Source organism: Mytilus edulis, chromosome 3 (genome assembly GCF_963676685.1).
Source record: "Mytilus edulis chromosome 3, xbMytEdul2.2, whole genome shotgun sequence".
NCBI lineage: Eukaryota > Metazoa > Mollusca > Bivalvia > Mytilida > Mytilidae > Mytilus > Mytilus edulis.
In genome coordinates, this window is record NC_092346.1 from 85,691,134 (window position 1) to 85,713,741 (window position 22,608).

The window sequence follows — 22,608 nt, forward strand, 5'->3', positions numbered from 1 at the left end:
CGATCATTTTAAAGGTTGTGTACTAAGTTTTAAAGGGGCGCTCGCTACGAGATATAAAAAGAATCTAAAGTATGATATTTTTGGTGCAACCATTAACGAAAGTGGAATAGTGAAATATTAATTTTGGTTTAAGCAGCCAGTATGTTTCAACTTTGTCAAATTAAGCTTAGAAACATTCATGATGAATTATTCACGCTCATTGAATCCGTATTCATGTAAACTTTAATTTAACACTTTATCTAGAGATAGATAACGCATGAACTATGCGTGCGTGTTAGGTTATTTAAAGGAAAAAGATGTTAACATTAAAATTGAAACAAAGATAAATCATTTGATTGACTGATTCGATCCACACAAAAAAATAATCTTATATTTAAAGGTAAAAACGATGATTAAGATATATTTTCAATTTATAATATAAAATTAAACCGACCTAGAAAAATCCGATTGCATGAGTTCGCTTTCTTTAAAGTTTATGCTTATATTACTTATATGATCATCGGAGGTCTTCGGAGGTCAACTCGATAGTTAATTTGATGGCGTCAATACTTAAATGCACACGACACAAAGTTAAATTGTTTATTTTGACTTTTTATAATTTAAATAAATGTTTTACATGGTTATAAATTAAAAATGAGGATTTGAGGCAAACTGGTAAACAAAATAAAACGAAAAAAAAAAAAAAAAAAAAAAAAAATGACATACTATACTGTTATCGAAACCTTAAGATTTAAACAAAATTTTCCCGCTTTTTTCCAAAATTCGAAAAAAAATTCATTGAATCTAAAAGTAAAGAATTGCTATTTATAATATAAAATTAAACCGACCTAGAAAAATCCGATTGCATGAGTTCGCTTTCTTTAAAGTTTATGCTTATATTACTTATATGATCATCGGAGGTCTTCGGAGGTCAACTCGATAGTTAATTTGATGGCGTCAATACTTAAATGCACACGACACAAAGTTAAATTGTTTATTTTGACTTTTTATAATTTAAATAAATGTTTTACATGGTTATAAATTAAAAATGAGGATTTGAGGCAAACTGGTAAACAAAATAAAACGAAAAAAAAAAAAAAAAAAAAAAAAAAATGACATACTATACTGTTATCGAAACCTTAAGATTTAAACAAAATTTTCCCGCTTTTTTCCAAAATTCGAAAAAAAATTCAAAGAATCTAAAAGTAAAGAATTGCTATAATCATGAATTGATTAAATATTTATTACATTTCAGAAATCAAGTTCGAACTTCACCTTCAAGGTACAGAGGGGACTCCATGTTCACCGAACATTTATGCAAAGTATGAAAGGTCATTCAAGTTTTTTGTGGACTCGGACAATTTAAGAAATCGTCTACCAGCAGGTATTTTAGAGTCGCTGTAATTTTAAATACAATGTTAGCCTATGTTTTAATTGTTTTCATATTTAAGTATTAATGTTAAAAATGTGCTTTTTTTCTTGATGAGTATTGTGTTTTATGTCGTTTAGTTAAATCGACACCAGCTAACAGTCATCAAGGTAAACGATAGCTGATAACATCCGCTTCTCAGATATTAATAGCACTAGAAGGTCAATTAATTTGATGTACGGAATGACATCGTTTGTACTGAAACATATCTGTCTGGCTTATATCATCTGATCTTGTCATTTGTTTCATGGTTCATCGGTTTATGTTATGTTCCCGATAGTTGGTACTTTTTTTAATTACCATTAGCCATACGTCAACTTTATTTGTTGTAGGGAACGAATTTAAGGTACACATATCTGTTAGATAGCAGGTTTATCCTGACATTCACCTCATTTTCATGGTTCATTTGCAAATGTTTTGTTTTCCTGATATATTGAAAGTATTTGTTCAGATACATATGGAGTATGGAATGGTTGTTAGGCGAACATTTCTGTCTAGCAAGTATCGTACTACAATGACCTTATTTGCATGGTTCATTGGTAAATGCAAAATGTCCTGATTAAGTTTGTTTCTCATGCACTGTAGGCAACTACATGCATGTTTGTAAGTTGTTCATGTCGGTCCAGCAGGATTTGTCTGTTCTTGATCTCTTTTACATGCATCTTTAATATACATTTACCTTTTATATTGAGGAACAATATTTTATCTCATCATAAACGTTGCCGACGGATTCCAAGACCTACTTCTTATCTTCAAGAATATTGGAAATATCAGCAGAAACACTTTTGTTTATTTAAATGTTTACTTGTAAGTTACATACACGAAAGGGTTCAATTACTTGAAACCTGTTATTTGACACGAAGTGTCTTCAGTTATAAAAAAATAATTGGGATTTAATTTAGAAAATAATCGAAATCTTGAAAAGCTTTACAAAGAAAAACCCTTATTTCAGCACTTTTTATGTGAACATATTATGTATCATATTTCAGACATCATTTTCAAAAAAGATATGAAAGAGGTGGAGAGAGTACCCGTTTTAGATCTGCTGGATATTGAAAAGGCACAGAGAATTGAGTGTAAAACGGTATGAAGCACACAGTATATCAATAAACATTCATCAATATCAAGGGTTTCACCAATACATATTATAGTAAAGAAATATCTGTAAAATATCAAATCAAATAATCCAATACAGGAATGATAACAGCTGACATTTACAAAATATTCGTGATCTTTTGTACAACACAAATGACTCCATAATATATAAAACTTTTAATCTTTGATACTTCTTGGAATATGCAGGGATCATATTTTTGCACTTCTTAGCTACCGCGAACAAAGTTAAAATTAAACACACTCAAAACAACCGATATACGATATGTATATACTTAGTGTTCTTATCAATACGATGTTTGTATGACCAAAATATTTTGCCAGAAGTAAAGAGCCGATTAAATGCATATGGGGAAAGAAAGTAAAATGATAATAAAAACAATGCATGACTTAATACTTACAAAACATTCATATGTTTTTAGTCTTTCATGTGTATATTATTCTTAAATTGGAGAAACGCTCACAATAAAATTTTGGTTGTTTTATTTTCAGGGTGACCTTCAAGCATCACCTCCAGAATGGTAATCATGACATTATCCTTTTATGTACATTTGTATTATTTAAATACTTTCTTTAGTTTGTAGTCATTTAGGTTTTATTTTATGGAAAATGAAATTTTGTGATTTTAAAACCACTTTGAAAACTTTAACATGTTTTAGTCATCTATATGTTTCTGTCAGTTTTATCATTGGACAGTTAAGTGTAAAATGCACAGTAACAGTGTATCGTTGTGTAAGCATTAACACATTAAAAGTAAAATTACAAAAAAAAAAATATCGAACTCCGAGGAAAATTTTCAACGAAAAGTAACTAAAATCAAAAGTTCAAACATATCGAAGGAATAGACTACAGCTGTCATATTCCTGACCTGTTATGTTGTACATGTATTTTTTAATGTAGATTATGAATGCACGCAAAACTAAACCAGAGCTAGTATATGAATTTGAATTCAAATTTTTCTTATTTTTGTACAAAAATGCTATTAAATCCGACCAATTACTGATCTCTTATAATGAAAGGGTTTTGTTACTATAATTTGTTAACCATCAGTTAACATGTTCCTTTTATAAATTAAAATTTTATAATTGAATATGAAAAGGAAAGATACTGACTGTAATGAAAACAACAATCATTGAGAAAATTCGAATTTAAAGGCCACTTCACATTTATGTTATGTTGTTGCGTCTCTTCCCACTAAATTATATTTTATATTTGTCACTAGGAAATTTTCAGATCTTAGAACATTTGACAACAGTAAAGGATTTTTGTGTGATCAAGAACAAAAGTTTCAAGCAAAGAGAAAATTGTACATCCATACTGCTATACAAAAACTACTTAATACAGAATTAAAGGTTGATGATGTAAGCATGTTATTTTGTTTAACATTATATATTTCCTATTTCCTGTAATATATATTAAGTTAATGTAATTTTACGTATTTGAATGTTTTATAAACGTTCGACAAAAGGTTTTCATATTTTGACTTTAAAGGACCTTCAAAGGGAAATTGTTTCGAATTATTCGTAGATCATTATTAAAACCATGTTCTCGACGTGGAGTCTTCCATATATTGATAAAACGAATTAGGAATTAACATGACCTTAATTTCTCATGAAAGAGAAATCAAATAGAAGAATTTAGGTTTGTCAATACAAAATGTAAAATTATTATCCTAAAATTATAACTTATATAAATAAATAAATAAAAAAAACACCAGAAATAATATTATTCAATTACTGTCTGTTGATGAGGTAAATGTGTGGTTTTTTAAAGTCAATTAAACCACATATTTACCAAACCAAACCAAAATACTGTTATTGTTCTATTCCATATTCCAAGTGAAATATATGTAATGGATATAATTTTTTACCAAAATTTTACCACGCTGCGTTTTGCGCGGTAAATATACTATTTCCACAGGGGAATATGCTTATTTATTCAAAATCACATTCATGTAGTAAAACCATCTGAAGTTTAATCAATATGGAATAAAAAAAATATCCTAATGCATACAAATTTTAAAAGATAAAAAAATATTCTTATTCATACAAACTAAGATAAAAAAAAATTAAAAAAATGCCAAAATCATAACAATTGAAAATTGAAGTCCTTTATCAAATAGAAATTAAAAGCTAAAAAAAAATCAAACGAATGGAAAACAACTGACTTATTCTTGACTTGGTGTAGACATTTTCTTGTTTAGAATTTAATCGAATAAACCTGGTTTTTATAGCTAGATAAACCTTTCATATTATGAAAGTCCCATATAATTCCATTATATTGACAACAATGTGAGAGCAAAACAAACATACATAATAATTCATTTTTTTACATAAACAAGTGTGGACACAGATGAGTGTGGATGTATATTTGAATGTTTGACAGTGTTTTATGATAAATGTAGTTCTATGATTTTCCTATATGTGTTATTAACTGTGTTGCACGATGACAACCAACCGGAGCATTAGGAGTATTGTTTATTTTATATTTAGTTTAGTTTTTATGTTCAAGACAGGCATGGAAGAGACACTAATTGCATTAGTTACCAAATGATTATGATAGAATATGTTCCACATCTTTGATTTTGGATACATTTTATAGCTAGGAGAGCAACACATAATAGGTTCAATTTTTCGTGATTTTTTTAAATTGGGAGATGATATCTGAGAACATGATATAAGGAGCCTGTAATTCAGTGGTTGTCGTTTGTTTATGCGTTACATATTCGTTTTTTCTTTATTTTTTGTACATAAATAAGCCTGTTATTTTTCTCCTTTGAATTGTTTCACATTGTCATTTTGAGACCTTTTATAGCCGACTATGCTGCATTAGCTTTGCTCATTGTTGAAGGTTGTGTGGTGACCTGTAATGTTAATTTCTATGTCATTTTGGTCTGTTGTGGAGAATTGTCTCATTGGCAATCATATCACATCTTTTTTTATATGTATTTGCTAACTATTTGTATGGTTCTATTTATATATACTGAGTGCCAATGAAAACGCAACACTTGGTTTTTCAAAAATAAAATTTATATTAGAAATCATGATCTTTCAAAATGAATTGTTCTTGAAAATTAACAATTCTAACAATAGATCGATATCAAACAAAAATGTTTCATTGTCATCTTTCGGGCGCAATAGATAAACGAAACATCCAATGTCGAATCATCAAATCACAGTCCTAACAAAAAATGTTACAACCCTGTTGTGCAGCGCAATCTCGACAGCGCCGTGGAATTGATCATCCCGGACGTTTAATGTGATCTCGAGGAATGTTATTCCACTTGTCCCGCAAAGCAAACTCAAGCTGACTTTTTGATATTGGTGGTGGTTTTCATCGTCTAAACCATGTCAAATCTGATGCAAAATTTGCTCTATCGGACCTAAATCTGGCGAAACGCATGACTTTTGGCCAAGGCGGGTGCCAAACGTCTATGTAACCACCACTGACGATTTTTGGTACATAATGAATGATTTTTGGTCTACAGAATTCGATGTTTACGCCAGACGGCCGTTAAGATGTCGGCTGTGGTGCTCTTTAACTGTTGAATTTCTGCGCAAATGGTGCTTTACTGAAATTGCTCCAGAGGATCTACCGTGACCACCATTGAACTCTCGTGACCTTTGGACATCCATTAGAGTCGATATCGGATATGTTAAAGACCAAATGTATCGGTTTTGCTGAGCGTTTCTTGCTTTTTGAACCGCGGGATGTGGCTTATCATTAACTGATCCATTTTTGTTGAATTTGTGGATGATTCGGGTTATTGTAGAGGCTACAGTCTTCTCGAAATTGTATGCTGTGAAAGGCTTCATTGGATCATGCCGGAAACTGCATGTCGCTGGTTGTCAGAAAGTCCTGGCATTTACTCAGATGTTTATTGCAGTTTCCTTACAATAAGGGCGGGAAGATTCATGACATTAGCCAAGCTTTAAATGACAAAATCGTGAAAATGGTGCGTATATTGGAAAGCGGTGAACTCGGTTTATGTCCGTTCAAAATAACCCTTACTTCGCATTTGTTCCAAAAATCACCCAACCGTTGTCGACAATTGTCTTTAAAGTCATTTTCAACCAACTTTACAAAGTTGTAATATAAAATAAATAAAAATTATCAGACTTTTTTGAAAAACAAAAGTGTTGCGTTTTCATTGGCACTCAGTATATCTTTGTGGTGGCTTGTCAGTATCATTAGTAAAACACTTTAAAATGTTGAATTGATCCTCAGATTAGAAGAAATTTATTGGTTTTTAGTAATGACAATGCCTAACATGATGCTTGGGCCTGATGAGCTAGAAAGTAAGCTTCTGTGCTGTTTTCTATCAATTCTTTGATAATATCTCCTTCAAAGCTGGTGAAAGCAAAACAAATTTGGTCAATGGACAAATAATGTTTGATTCAAACAAAAAATAAAATGCTTTTATCTCCCTGTTACTTACGTACATTGTACATAGAAATGATAATACTTGGAGACATCCTTGTACATGAGAGTTGTCTGTAAAATCTTTATTTCACAAAGAATGAATTGCATAACAATGAACCAAGCTCAAAGCAAAGCACTTTAATAATACACTTAGACAGAGAGCTCAATCCAGTGATATACTTTGTACTACAGGTCCTTCATGAACATCCATCAACCAGAATCATATCTCAATAACATGCCATTCTACATGATTGGATCAGAAGTCCTGAAAAAGACATGATTTTTTTTTATCGTATTTAAAGTATATATGCATAGGTTAAAACTTTCACAAATTTGTGGTATAATCATTCAGTGTCTGGCAACTATCAATCGCTTCATGCACAAACTGATATAGGTTGAGCATGAGTGCCCCTCTGTTGGAAATAAAAACATACCTCCACCTAATTTAAGTCAACTGATGAAGAAACATTCAAAACTATAAAATGTTATCCAAGACTTGTCAGTGTCTATATATAGCTATTCACCATCGCCACTGAATCAGTGATATATGTACACATAAATACATGCAAGACTAAAATTAAAGTACATATATAAGACTAAAACTGACATTCGGTCTTTACCTTCATTCCCCAAGTCCTGTTCAAATCTAATTCATGATAAATAAAAATTACAACCAATGAAATCAAAGGCGAATTAAGAGGCCCCCCCCCCTTGTCTGGAAAAATATGGTTGATTATTTAGAGGACCACTGGAGCATGATCAGAGTGGGCCCTCTCTTAGGCAGTCAGTGGGCCCGCACTTATGAAAATTTCTGGATTCGCCACTGGAAATATCCCTCTAATAGACTAGCGTTTAAATCCCAGTTTTCTAATATGGTAGCTAGGTGGAACCTCAAACTAAAAAATTTGAAAAAAATATTTTAAATATATTTCAAATGCATGTATATGTGATAATATAAATTCTCCAAATTTCACTGTATTTTCCCTTTTGATGTTTTTCAACTACAGCCAGTTTGGTGTGGGTTGATGTTTGATTGTTGTACATGTTATATATCGACATGAGATTTGTTTATATACATAATACTTATTTCCCTAAATTCAAATAAAATAGATGTGAGAAATTAAAGGAAACCATATGCAAATATTAAAAAAATAATTTGCATTTGTTCTGTTGATTGATAGTGGTACACATATGAAGAAATGGTGAAATCACTTTATATATAGTTCTGATCAAAAGTTTCATGATAGACATGCATGGTAAATAAGTAGTAGGTTGTTTGAAGTTTGCAGCATATTCAACTTTGAAAATCTTTTTCAGGTCTACAATCCATATAAAAATCTGTATATATGTGGTATAATTTCCAATGAGACAGCTTTCCAGAGGTTAAAATAACAAAGTAATTATAGGCAACCATACAGCCTTAATAAGTGAGAAAAAAACAGTCTAGACATGTTAAGTAAGCAACAATTAATGTAATGGCCTGATTTGCAACTTTATATAAACAACAGGTTTGGAACCCTCCCCCCAAAAAAATCAAAGAGCAGATTGCTCTGAGGGATACGATTGCCATTGTTTCGTTGACACATGTACATGTATACATGTAGCTGGATAATATTATTTTCAAAACTAATTCAACTGCACATGTAAAATAGTTACAAAATAGCCAATCCCGGATAAAAGTGTATGAACAATGCAATTAGGCCTATTGTGTTTTATTTTTGTACTATCAATTCCAAGTTTACTTTCCACAGCAGTCACTGAGACTCAGAGTGAGAGAAGGTATTTCACTTCGTATCTTATCACCTATTTTCCTACGTTAATTCTAGGAGAAACCCCATTCCTAACTCTTTAAATATTTAATTTCCTTTCGGTCAGTGATCATGACTCCTTTCCGTACACATTTATCGGTTTAAATTTCGATCATTTTTAATATAATACACTTTATTGACAGAACGAGCTAATACTCGACGTATTGTTTTAATTCAGAATTCACGGAAGTTACTTCCAGAAGGGAGACAACTCGAAACAATAATATGGAAGACTCCATTTCGCCTGAAGGGGTGTTCTACGATGTGGACTATATTTATTTTAATTTAAATGATGCATATGATTTAAAATTATGCAACAATAATAACCTTCAATAGCAGACATACATAGAAAAGATCCCATGAGTTTAAAATTAAGTGGGGAATCCAGAGCAACCATTCAATCGAAAACACCTCGAAGTCAAGAAAACTATACGCATGCGCATAATTTCCAAAAAAAACCTGGAGCAAGAACGTATATTAAATGTTTATTAAACGACCTAGATGGTTCTCTATTTCTTTATGGAAGTACAATCTCAAATATCAGTTTCATAAAGGTAAAATATAAGAAAACTCCACTTCAGTTCTTATATGACAGAGGTAGATTTATCATAATTCAGAGAACTCTCGCATTTTATCAAACTGGGAATTCCCTCTAACGTGTTTCTAAATTTAGAAAAACACTAAATATAAATACTGCGTAATTCTGGTTTTCCGTGTTGTTAAAACCACGCATATAAGTCAAGGGAATTATCAAACATGAAGATTATGAAAAGAACATTATAGGAAAGTTGTTAAAGTTCAATCCTTTTGTTTGTTTTTACCTTTTAAAGCAAGACAATCATAAGAATCTGAGATGTTCCTTAATGTTTAGAATAAAACGATTGACGTGAGGGCAATGCTCTGAGCCACCAGTATAAGTCTACAGATTGCTTGAAAGCAATCGTATCCCAAAAATTGTTCCAATGAAGATAAAGGCAAGCCTGGAGGGGATTCATTACATTTGGAACAACTTTTCTGAAGGATGGATACGTATAAAAATTAAAATATGTAATAAGATTGCCAATAAGACAACTACCCACAAATGTTCAAATGACAAAGCAATTATAGGCAACCATACAGCCTTCAAAAATGAGGGAAACTGTCCCAACATGAAAAGTATACATTAATACAATTGAGAAGAGAAATAGCCTGATTCACAATTCCACTAATAAACAGGTCGGGAACATCTACCCTTCAAATAAACCAGATGCTCCACAGGGCGCAGCTTGATACTACAGCAGAGGCCGAACCCTGAACAGTTGGGGCAAGTATGGACACAACATTAAAGCCTGATACAGCTCTGAATTTGGATTGTGATCAAATAGTCAAAACAGAATAGGTTTCTGACACAGAATGAATGTAGTCTAAAAACTTAAAACATTTAATATTAAATTGGACTTTTACCTATTGTTGTCCTTTATCCAAAAATCTTAATACATGGTTTGAGGCACTTGTCACAGAAAAAAAATCCTATATAATTATAGACTTAGGGGTCGACCATTTGATATTCTGGGTGAGGGGGCAGGAGGATTTGTTTTTGATCGGTTATTTATTTTTGTAATCTAAGAGGACAAATTATTCATTTACTGCACTAGTGAAGCAAGATTTTTCATTTTCATTAAAGCAAGGGACTGATTATTTATTTTCACAACTGTATTTATGATATTCGAAAAACATACAATTTTCAAATGATTTTTTTATTATAAACAACATATTTGTGTTTCCTTTAAATTTTTATTTTGACATTTTTTTTTTTTTGCATACCGAATGCTATAAATTTTTACTTTGACATTTTTTTTTGCATGCCGAATGCTATAAATTTTTATTTTGACATTTTTTTTTGCATGCTGAATTGATATGCACGCAGTTGCGTGTTGGCATATAGGGAGCTATGCGCCTGAATACAATTTAATTAAATATATTAAATAACTTGGAATCCTCCCCCTTTATAAGTAGAGACAATCCATAACCTCAGAAATATTAATCTTAAATTTATATAAATGAAAAGTAAGCTTCCATAAATAAAATTCAACAATGTTTCTTAAAATTGGTAAAAGTGGTATAGTCATACCCCAACATGTTGACCATAGATAGACAAACAATTCACTTGCATTCGATTCGCATTTGAACTATGTGTTTGTTAATGTAAACCGTTTCAAATGTGAATTAAACTAATTCAAATTAGTTAATGTCAATCCAATTCAAATTAGGTGTGAACTCAGTATGATTGTCAGGTAGTTTCAAACTGAAGGATACTTTTAAGGGAAGGGAAAGAAACGGATAAAACCATGTGTGTTACAAACACTGTTTATTCAAGTCAGAATCCTGGATCTCAATAGTACTTTCATAATGTCAAATAAATAAAAACATGAATATGATAGTTACATACAATGCTACATGTATTTAATACGTATTAAATAACATTTATTTTAGTGATTGGTAATTCGGAAAAATCTGAAATTCAGGCGTAAATTGAGACAAACAATATCACTGAATGCAGTTTCTAGTCAAGTGACCAGCAAACATGGAAATTTACCTTTTGAATGAAAGGATAACTCTTACATTGAAAATGAATGATGTAAATCTAGATTCTAATAATAGCCGAAGGGAGCTCACATTCACAACAGTTAAAGCATTGCTGAATTAGTGAACAAAGCATTTTTCTCATTAACTTGAAAATCCACCTATTTTTATAATGGAAAAAACCCGAATTTTAAGACATAAATTATAAAATTCCTGATAAAAAGCGGTGCTGAGCATGCATGTAATATGCTTGAAACATATTCAAAGAATAAAGTTTTATTACTTCCTAATGTCATTTCAAAAATTTATCAAAACCTAAATCTTACTGTGGATTCCTATATTTTTCGTGGATGTCAATTCTCCTGGATTGTTGAAAACTTGCATATTCATCGATATTTGATTTTGTGGTTTTAACAATCCAGACAGACAAATAGCAATAAGGTGTTTAGGAAAACATGACCTAAAACCCCCTTCATATAAGACAAAAATACATGGGAACTCATACTGAATGGTCAAATGTGTTCAATATGAAAATTGCAGTTAAGATGGTAAAATCACAAATCAGCCGTTACTGTAAATGGACTATGACTTTTGAGCAAATTTAAAAGTAGCCCGAGATTACTCTGACGTCCAACGGCTGTTTTGCCAGACAAGCTGGGGCCGTGGGACGTCAGAGCTCGTCCCATATCAAAAAGTGGATATTTGCCCACCCAAAATAGATGCGCTGCTTCACCGCTTCTGATGCCGACAGACGGCCATGGATTTATATAAATCGGGCACCAATCTGTTCATTTTTCATTTATCTCTTCATTTATGTAAGTTTCACCTACCTGCCAACCTTTATTTTTCCATATTTTAACAGTTTTCACAGTGACCCATCGATTTCGGCATTTTGCCTTTCATTTTCAAAGATAATCACGTGACCACGAGAAAACAGTGTTGATTTATGCAAATGACCATAATGTAACACCTTGTTCATTTACGATGCAAGTTATCTAAATGTCCGAGACCTTCCGATTGTAACGTGGTCGGAACTAAATGCTTCATACCGATCTCCTGTAAAGGAGGTGAAAAATCGTGGTCGGCTACTAAATGTTAAACCTCGATCTCCTATAAAGGAGGTGAAAAAATATAAATATTTGTATATTTTGAGTCTCGAGACCACGAACTCTCTCGTAACTTGACGTCCATTTGAAAGTGAAAGTCAAAATGCCGAAATCGATGGGTCACTGTGAAAACTGTTAAAATATGGAAAAATAAAGGTTGGCAGGTAGGTGAAACTTACATAAATGAAGAGATTAATGAAAAATGAACAGATTGGTGCCCGATTTATATAATTCCATGGCCGTCAGTCGGCATCAGAAGCGACGAAGCAGCGAATCTATTTTGGGTGGGCAAATATCCACTTTTTGATATGTGACGAGCTCTGACGTCCCACGGCCCCAGCTTGTCTGGCAAAACAGCCGTTGGACGTCAGAGTAATCTCGAACTAATTTAAAGGGAAATGACAGGGAAGGGGCCAAATAGTGTTCAAGGGGAGCAAATGCCCTTTCATTTGGTACGCAGGTTTCAAAAATAGAGGGAGAATCAGAGGGAAAGTTGAGTCATCTTATTAGACTTCAGTTAAATAATGACTTATGAAGTTATTAGATATAGGAAGATGTGGTGTGAGTGCCAATGAGACAACTCTCCATACAAATAACAATTTAAAAAGTAAACCATTATAGGTTAAAGTACGGCCTTCAACACGGAGCCTTACCCACTAATTTAAAAAAAAAAAAAAAAAACCCACAATACTCAGAACTATGTCTAATTCACTTTGAATACTGATATGCAAACCTAAAAACAGAAAAATATATCATAAAATAGTGATTGAAAGATTCATAACACTTTGAAAGGATAATTCAGACACGTGTTACACGGGGAGCATGTTTGTTTACAAATAATAATGTCACGTGATCGCGCAGACCTCACATGTTGCATCGCTCTTACAATCCACTAATACATAACCCATTATCATGCAAACATGCAACGTGAATGTGATTGGTTATCAAATAATACAGAAATAATGCATGCACAGTTTATGAAGAAATTAGTTCATCAAATAGATCGATTTTCACTTTTGACACGAATAGGTCGGGTTGACATTTCTGTCATCGGGGATAATATTGAGATAAATGGGATAAAACTGACCGTCAAAAAGGTCCAGAGAAGCACATCAGTAGAACCTTAACATTAATAAGTAATACTTACCAAAATGTCTCTAATTAATAAACTATATAACTGAAATTTCACAAAGATAACGGTAAATAATTTTGATGGTAGTGGTGATGCTGGTTAAATTGGCGCGAAATAATATTCTTACTCCTATTGCTTTACGTAAAAAAAATGTATAGAATTGAATTTGACTAAAGTTGAACATAAAAAAAACGTGAATATGCAAAAGCCTGGTAATATATTAATGATAAAAGTGTGTATAAATTTCTGTAAACGAATTTACCCGTATACTTCACTAAGAATTACATTTGAGCGCAAGGAGATCTTTATTGTGAATCGGTTTATTAACTCAGGGTCGAAGTTCAACATGTTTATATTAACGGAATTTTTTTGCGTTGCTTTTAAATCAGTTGAGGCCATCTATTTTTATTACGGGTTTCCACATCTTTAAATCGGATTATAGAAAAAATGGAATGTTGTTAGCAGAATCAAAACAGAAATGATGAACACTGCAACATTTTCAGCAACACATAAATAGGATGGAGGATCTGTGTATTCACATTATTTGTAAAACTCTCCTTATTCCTGTGAAGCGTGTGCTTTACATCGAGGCTTGTGCTTTACATCGAGGCTTTCTATGCTTATCATCGACGCCACAGTACTTCAACCAATCAGACAACGTTTATTTGGGGCATTCGACCTGTTTTAACTCAGATTTTGGAATTTTTTAATCGAAATTATAGAAAAATGGAATGTTGTTAGTACATATAAAATAGAAAAAAATGAATACTATTAGTTAAAGCAAGTTTGGATGGGGTTCTGTGTATTTACATTGTTTGTACAACTCTCCTTACTGATGCCATATTTTGGAATTTCCGTGACCTAAATGGTTCGCGAAAATTAATATTTTTATATATAGTATAGTAATAAGGCCGTTAGTTTTCTCGTTTGAATTGTGTTACATTGTCATATCGGGGTCTATTATAGCTGACTATGCGGTATGGGCTTTGCTCATTGTTGAAGGCCGTACGATGACCTATAGTTGTTTATGTCTGTGTCATTTTGGTCTTTTGTGAATAGTTGTCTCAATGGCAATCATACCACATCTTCTTTTTTATATAATAGGTAAACTGATAATAAGTAAATTGTTTATCTCACAGGTTCCACATATTGGATTAATTGGTTCAGGCGGAGGATATAGAGCTATGGTAGCCATGTCCGGGATAATTAATGCCCTTTATGATACAAAAGTTTTTGAATGCATTTTGTATACTGCTGTGTTGTCTGGCTCTTCATGGTAAGACGTTTATCACACGATTGATCAACTAGAGAAATATGTATATTTTAACAAGGCATTATACACACATCGTGTTTCATAGGTGAATATTTCTCAACCATGCATGTATAATATGTGTAAAAAGAAATTTCAGGGCAATATGTTCAGTCAATGTTCTAATCATACACATGTTTAACTGGCTGAACAATCATCGGATTTCGTCATATATATGCATTCATTTCGTATGATGTGTATGATGTGTAATACCACCATGGATTTTCCCCTATTAATCTTTTTTAAATTTGCCCTTTTTAAAAAAATGTGCAGGATTTATTTTTGTTTTAAATAAAGAAATACTTGGCATGAGTAAAGTTTTACCCTGTCCAGTACAATAGAAAAAACTTCACATAACATTTAATTGCATATAAGAAAATAACCATGAATGGAAGTTAACTAATCAAATTTCTCCCTTTATTTAGTCTGTGTACAAGGTTTAGTAACATTACACAAGTTTACAAAATTTTCTATAGAAATCCCAAATAAAAAAATAAAGGTGCTTTGAAATACCCAAGACATATTTGAATGACACAGAAATGTTTTACTGCAATGAAATGTACGACGGTCAAATTCAAGGGAATATTTGTTCGACCTATTTTCGTATACAACCGGATGTGACGTACCATGATTTGGTGTTATTACACCTATGGTAGCAAACCATGCCAAATAAAAGCGACCAAACATATTGAATTATTTGCTCCATCAACCTTATTATTCATCACTGTAATTTTGCATTGTTCGTACTCCTTTGCCAAAGCGATTGATATCCAGGTTTAAACTATCTTTATTTCATAGGTTCATTGCAACGCTATATTCTCATCCTTACTGGCCAAACATTGACCCTAAGTGTATTCAAACAGAATTGAGAACTGATATATCTAGGAACCCTAAAAACATATCGAATATATTGACGTTTGGTTGGGATTTCTTTTGTAAAAAATGGAAAGGAAAAGCATGGAACATTACAACGGATGTATTTGGACCATTGTTGGGAGATGTGCTTATACGAGAGGTAAGATTAAAATGATAATATAAAAATATGTTAAGAAGTAAATCATAAAAAAATAATTTAAATCGCTCATATATATTTTTAATAAATCTACCACCTTAAACGTATAAACAATTGCAAATTATACTGAATGTGTTCATGTTAAAGACAAACATTTATAAATGTAATTAGATTAGAATCAACACAAGTTCACTCGAATAATTAATAGATAACTCTCATTTTGTAAGATGATAATATTTGAATGTATGAAATGTTTTGCAATACAGAAATTGACATCCCTTTTTAAATTTTTCTTCTTTCTCGTCTCTGCAAATTTTCAGGTGTACAATTGTGTGCGTAACTTATTATCTCAGACAGTGATACACTTTTAATTAGTAAGATGATAAAGAAACAATAATTTACCCTGGAGCAATAGTTATCAAAGGTACCAGGATTATAATTTAGTACGCCAGACGCGCGTTTCGTCTACATAAGACTCATCAGTGACGCTCATATCAAAATATTCATAAAGCAATACTATACTCCGGAACAGTACTATATCTTGGCACAAAACTATACCCTGATTCCTATTTATTTCGTTCAGTAATACACAGTACGACAGTAATATGCAAACCTTAGCCTCTAGTAATACAATAGACTTTTCTTCCTACTTATTGTATAATAAGTGTTGTAAAATATTTTTTACCAGAATAAATATGTTTGATATTCAAAAATGGTGAAAAAAATTATTAATCAGTCAGTTTCGGTTTCTTTAAAGAGAATACATTGTAAATGGAGCGAACAGAGAGATAAATTGTCAGAGGGAACTGTCCCACTTCCATTATTGTCTGCTATTCATGCAAATGACGAACAGAATACAAATGAATTTCATGGTATGTAGACATAGTACCTAATATCTGTAAAATTTGCTACCACAAAGCAGGAATAAAATGTTTGGCTAAATTTCAGACGAAATACTAGTACATATACATATAGCTAAATTTATATTTATGTGACCGTGCGAGGGCTGAAAAGCCAGTCAAGGTCGTTAAACACTTCCATATATATATATATTTATGTGAAAGCATGGTAAGTTAAATTATCAGCCTTCACAACAAACAAATACAGCCGATTTGCAATGCATACTATATACTTGCCACACTACATCATTTTTTTTTATTACAACTTACGGTACAGGCGTAGATTATCGATATTTGAAATGCTGTGAAATATGCAAAGGAATGTCAAGCTTGACATCGTTAAGGCTCCGTAGAATGTTTGTTAGTTAAATGACGTGAGTTTGAAAATTATTTAATCAATGCTGTTAGCTCTTGTATTGTTTTGTGAAACATTCAAAGTATAAGATGTTTAAATATTTCTTAAGAACAAGGTATCCGACATTTTTTCCAGAACTATTTGCATATTTGATGTTCATATCTAAAAAAAAATATTTGCATTCTGGCTGTTCTTGCAAATGGTGATAAATGCGAGTATGTCAAACGGTTATGCGAAAAAAATGGAATTCATGAAATCAAAAACCTTATGTGTCTGTCTGGATAGGCAACATATTTCATAACCTAAAAATACTCTAATAAGCACAGGTGTTTCTGTTGTTTCTGTTGTTTTCCTCTTATCCTCTTATAGTTGATGTGTTTTCCTCGGTTTTATTTTGTTACCGGAATTTGTTTTCTCTCAATCGATTTATGATTTCGAACAGAAATATACTACTGTTGCCTTTATTTATCTGGTATAAAATGCTTAGTAACATATCAAGTTTAAATGACTATAGTCTATTAAAGCTCAAGCATTTCAACACAAGTTTTGTTATACTATATTTCAACCAGAATGGGTAGAGTTTTCTCCATATGAAGTAAGCATTCCAAAATATGGAGCAGCAATAGATATGAAAAATTTTGGGAGCGAATTCGACAAAGGATTACTTACACAACACGTCGATGAAATCCCGCTATTCGAGATAATGGGTGAGTTTAGATTGTTAGACCAAACCAAATTGTTATTCGTAACATATTTGTTCACGCAAGACAGTTTTATTTTGCAAACCGTAACATCTCAATGAAATAACGTTATTCATCTAAAACAACCGAGCTCTGAAATATACGTTTCAACTAGTCATATAAAATTAAAAACATTGAACATCAGAGAAGTTTTGCAAGGAAAATGAAGTTGTAATTGACTATCTACCAAGACATTACTTAATGACAGGTCCAGATTTTAAAATGTATAAATTAAGAATCTAACTAATAGTGTTCCTAGTATTTGCCTTACTTTATATGAGATGATTTTGTTTGTCATATAAAATTATTATATAATTTAGCTTGTCGCCTTTTGATTATGGTACAAGTTTGTGATGTCGATAGTGTCTGTAATCATTTATTTATAGGCTGGTAAATTATTCTTTTCAGGTATATGTGGGAGTGCTTTTACATTGACTCATGAAGAGTTGGCGAACAAAGGTAAGTAACGGGATATATTCATGAGCATAAAAAAAAAGAATATTTCGTTCGAGCTCCACCGACGCGGCCATCCATATCGGAAGTTACTACCATGTATAATCTGTTTTCTGTTTTGTTTCGTTCAAATTATGATAAGATTCGATAGTAAAATGACATAATGCTAAACTAATATTCAATCTCAATCAGTATTTTTTTTACAAAAACGGTTTTAACTATGCGAGTATATCGTTATATTATCAATATGTATTTCCTCATCTTGTTAAATTTGTTTTTATACCCCCGCTTTAAAAAAGGGGGGGGGGCTATACTGTTTTACCTCTGTCTGTCCGTCAGTCCGTCCGTCCGTCCGTCAGTCAGTCCGTCCCATGAAACTTTCGTCACATTTTTCTCAGGAACTACACATCCACCCTTTCTGTAATTTGGTATCAACATTTATATATGTCAGCCATACCGTGTGATGCGTTTTCAGATTCATCACTTGACAACTTCCTGTTTACCGAACACTTGTATGATTTTACACATGATAGCCAAGTTGAAAATTTTCGTCACATTTTTCTCAGGAACTACAATACAAGGATTTCTGAAATTTGGTTTCAGGGTTTATCTAAGTCAGCTATACCGTGTGATGCGTTTTCAGATTGATCACTTGACAACTTCCTGTTTACCGAACACTTGTATGATTTTACACATGATAGCCAAGTTGAAAATTTTCGTCACATTTTTCTCAGGGACTACACATCCACCCTTTCTGTAATTTGGTATCAACATTTATATATGTCAGCCATACCGTGTGATGCGTTTTCAGATTCATCACTTGACAACTTCCTGTTTACCGAACACTTGTATGATTTTACACATGATAGCCAAGTTGAAAATTTTCGTCACATTTTTCTCAGGAACTACAATACAAGGATTTCTGAAATTTGGTTTCAGGATTTATATAAGTCAGCTATACCGTGTGATGCGTTTTCAGATTCATCACTCGACAACTTCCTGTTTACCGAACACTTGCATATTTTTACACTATTAATATTATCCACTTGCGGCGGGGGTATCATCAGTGAGCAGTAGCTCACAGTTTCACTTGTTGGGTCTAATTTATTAAATTTTGATGTAGATGCCAGTAATCCTATCGAAAAACAGACAAGAAGTAAATCAAACAGGAAAACTTCTACTACCCTAAAGAAAAAAGAAAAACAATCGGATAAACAAGGGTCGGTCGTTTTGGACGTTTTAGACGGTCCTCTCGGTAAACAAGAAGATTATGATATTGAAATCGAATCATCTGAATTTGATGTTCTCGAAAATGGATATGCACCTAACAGAATGTGTGCAGACTTATCGCCTATTAATGAATCAAATGCCATTAACTTTATTGAAAATGATGATGTATTCAATGAAAGAGAGAAAGAACACCGACAACCTCAATCTATATCATCCCAACCAAGTTTAGAAGAAATGGAAGATTTGTTTAAAAGAGTTTGCCAGATTCGCGAAGATGGCGGTCGTACATTTGAAGACGAAAAAAACAGAAATGAGAGAGTTGTTGGTGATACTTGTAAAGAAGACAGAACAGACGTAGATGAACTTGATGGTTTTTTTGGCGATATGACACTTCGTGCACAGAAATTGTAAGTATATCTAAATTCTTTTAGTATTTCGATTTGAGAGAATCGAGTAGTATCGTTGGACATGGATTCATGTTTGAACAACGTTTTTGACCACTTAACCGAATGCTATCCGATACTTCTCCCGTCGAAAAAGTATGATTTTAAAACGTAACAGTTGAGAGTGGAAACATTTTCAATCAAAGCTGTAATATCGTCAAAATGGTACCTGTGTATCCTTAAATCAGTTACATTAAAAAATTGTATAAGGTTTATAGCATATATAAAAACAATATATAGGTAAAATCAGTGTAACTGTGACATGACTGCAAGTGTTGGCCACCATCTATTGCAGTTTATTCAAATGTCGGTTCAAATTGCAATTTGATTCATAAAACCAAACTGTTAAAAGGTTAGACATTTGGATAAACGGCTGTAGAAAACCACAGTCAAGTCTTGAAAGTCCAAGGGGATAAAATTGCATACTTACAATCCTATAAAACGTTTATTCCATGGACACTTCCAAAAGAACGTATTTTCACATTAAGTTTCCTGAATATAATATGTTTTAATGCTAGTACTGTCTGATTCTTATGAATATAGAAGAAAAAGTATATGAAAGCTTAGTTTGGAAATTTTCATAGCTATTCTTAATTAATATCTATCAGCTTTTTCATAAAAAATACACATTTGTATAAAAATTGTTAGACTGAGTTTTTCATAATATCATTGGAGTGGAATTAAAGTCTTCTAGGATTGTATGTATTCTTTCTATTCGCTTTCACTTTCATGACTTGAATGGTGTATCTACAGCAGTTTGTTCAAATTGAGTTGATCAGTTTGGTTTTAATTAACAAATTGCAATTTGTTCAGAATTTTGATAAATTGCAATAGGTGGAGAGCAACACTTACAGTCATTGATATATATAAAACTTTTATACAGCGAAGCGGACCTATAGTACACAATCATAATGCAGACATTCTGAATTGATGAACCAAAAACGATACGGAAAATCAACAGTTGAACAGTAAAAAGAATTACATTTATACATAAAGTTACTATTAGAACACCAACAAAACTATCAATTTCAACTTCCGGTGTTGTTCAAATTGAAATTGTAATTGTGACATAATTCACGAATAGCCCATGTTTTATAGTAAATAAAAAAATGGCTTTGTTTCCAAAGCGAAAGAAATATGTCCTATAATAATTTTGAATAGAGCTCAGTTAGATCTTCAGTGTCTTTTAAATCAAAAGAACCCATTTGGGAAGTCACAGAAAATGATGCAATATGAATTTTGAAATTATGAAACGTTCACGGTCAGTGTAAAACATCAAAACATTACCTTCTCTATTTATTTGGTTTTTTTTTATCAAGTGATTTTGGTATTTAGTCAAACATATAACCACTTTCAGCTCTTCAAATTTCTTAAAATGTCAGGTGGCTAGCTGTCGTTGATTCAGATCTATAATTCCCCTGTAAAACATTTCAAACTGGTCTATCTCTATAACGACAACATATCTCAAATCATCTAAGTGTTAGATAATATATAGATGTAATACAATTCTGTAAAACCAAGCAAAGGGCACAAAGAAAAATTAGGTATATGATGCAATACCGAACTTGAAAACTGGAAGTCGTAAAGACATGGTACTTCTATGCAAGTCAGGACCACTAAATGTTTCAAAGGTCCCAAGGTCAGGGTTATAGTTCCATTTGCAGGTCAAGGCACTGAAATACTGATCATTTTATAAGTTTAGAGTAGTTTGATATTTCGAGATTTTTGTATAAAATGTAGAGCTCTTCGAGAGGCATATTATATACATGTGTTTATGAAGACATCTAGTATCGTTTTATAAATATTCAAGATTGAAAGTTAAGAGTAATCTATGACCTCCGAACTTGGATTGAAACGAAAACTAGCATGAACTGACCGTTTTTGGTGAATTCTATGTCTCTAGAATTTCCGGTTCTTGAAATATATTTGTTCAATAAATTGTGTATAACATTTCAAGGAAAACAGCTATAATAAGGGTTAATAACAAATAACTCTTAAAATTTATTAACATCTTTTCTACATGTGCCACTTTCAGGGTAATTTTATCTTATCAATGTTGAAGATATTTGAACATTTAAGAAATTGGTTTAAGGAGATATAACTCTAAAAACGGATTATTAAAGTCAAACCCTAAGTAGGCTAATCTGATAATTCTTGATGATGAGATCTAATGAGATAAAAAAAAAACAACGAGGGGGGAAGTAAATATTACCAATAAAGGGGACTCTAAAGAGGATAATGATTATCAACACAGGAACATCTGGGTATATTTCAGTATGAGGTTTATCGATGGTTCAAATATAGTAATGAGAAATTCAATAGAAACGGGAGGCTATGTTAAAAAAAGGTTGGAAGAAATAAACATTGAGAAAACAATAAGGTCTTTCCCAAGTTGGGAAAACCCTGAATGAGGCATGTAAATAACTCAAAAGACCGAAATCCTTTATCAGTTTGTTTATAGAAGTTATTGACCTATAATAACGATTTCCAAACATGTTTATGTTTTTGGCAAACTCCTCACTCGTGGAGAATATCCATAAACAGTAGAACAAAAACAGTAGATATACAACTAAATTGCATTGAACAATATTATTATACGTTTTCTTGTATGATTTT

At 32.1% G+C, this 22,608-nt stretch overlaps 1 protein-coding gene across 3 annotated transcripts in view; it reads left to right on the forward strand.

Moving 5' to 3' along the window:
- LOC139514601 (cytosolic phospholipase A2-like) overlaps positions 1–22,608 on the forward strand; it is a 42,611-nt gene that overhangs the window by 14,397 nt on the left and 5,606 nt on the right. For all 3 annotated transcript variants that reach the window (XM_071304013.1, XM_071304012.1, XM_071304014.1), the window contains exons 5-14: positions 1,235–1,363; positions 2,398–2,492; positions 3,014–3,042; positions 3,744–3,882; positions 14,691–14,827; positions 15,659–15,875; positions 16,630–16,744; positions 17,696–17,833; positions 18,275–18,325; positions 19,443–19,956. In XM_071304013.1, coding sequence (XP_071160114.1) covers positions 1,235–1,363; positions 2,398–2,492; positions 3,014–3,042; positions 3,744–3,882; positions 14,691–14,827; positions 15,659–15,875; positions 16,630–16,744; positions 17,696–17,833; positions 18,275–18,325; positions 19,443–19,956 — 1,564 coding nt within the window. The remainder of the gene's footprint in view (positions 1–1,234; positions 1,364–2,397; positions 2,493–3,013; positions 3,043–3,743; positions 3,883–14,690; positions 14,828–15,658; positions 15,876–16,629; positions 16,745–17,695; positions 17,834–18,274; positions 18,326–19,442; positions 19,957–22,608) is intronic.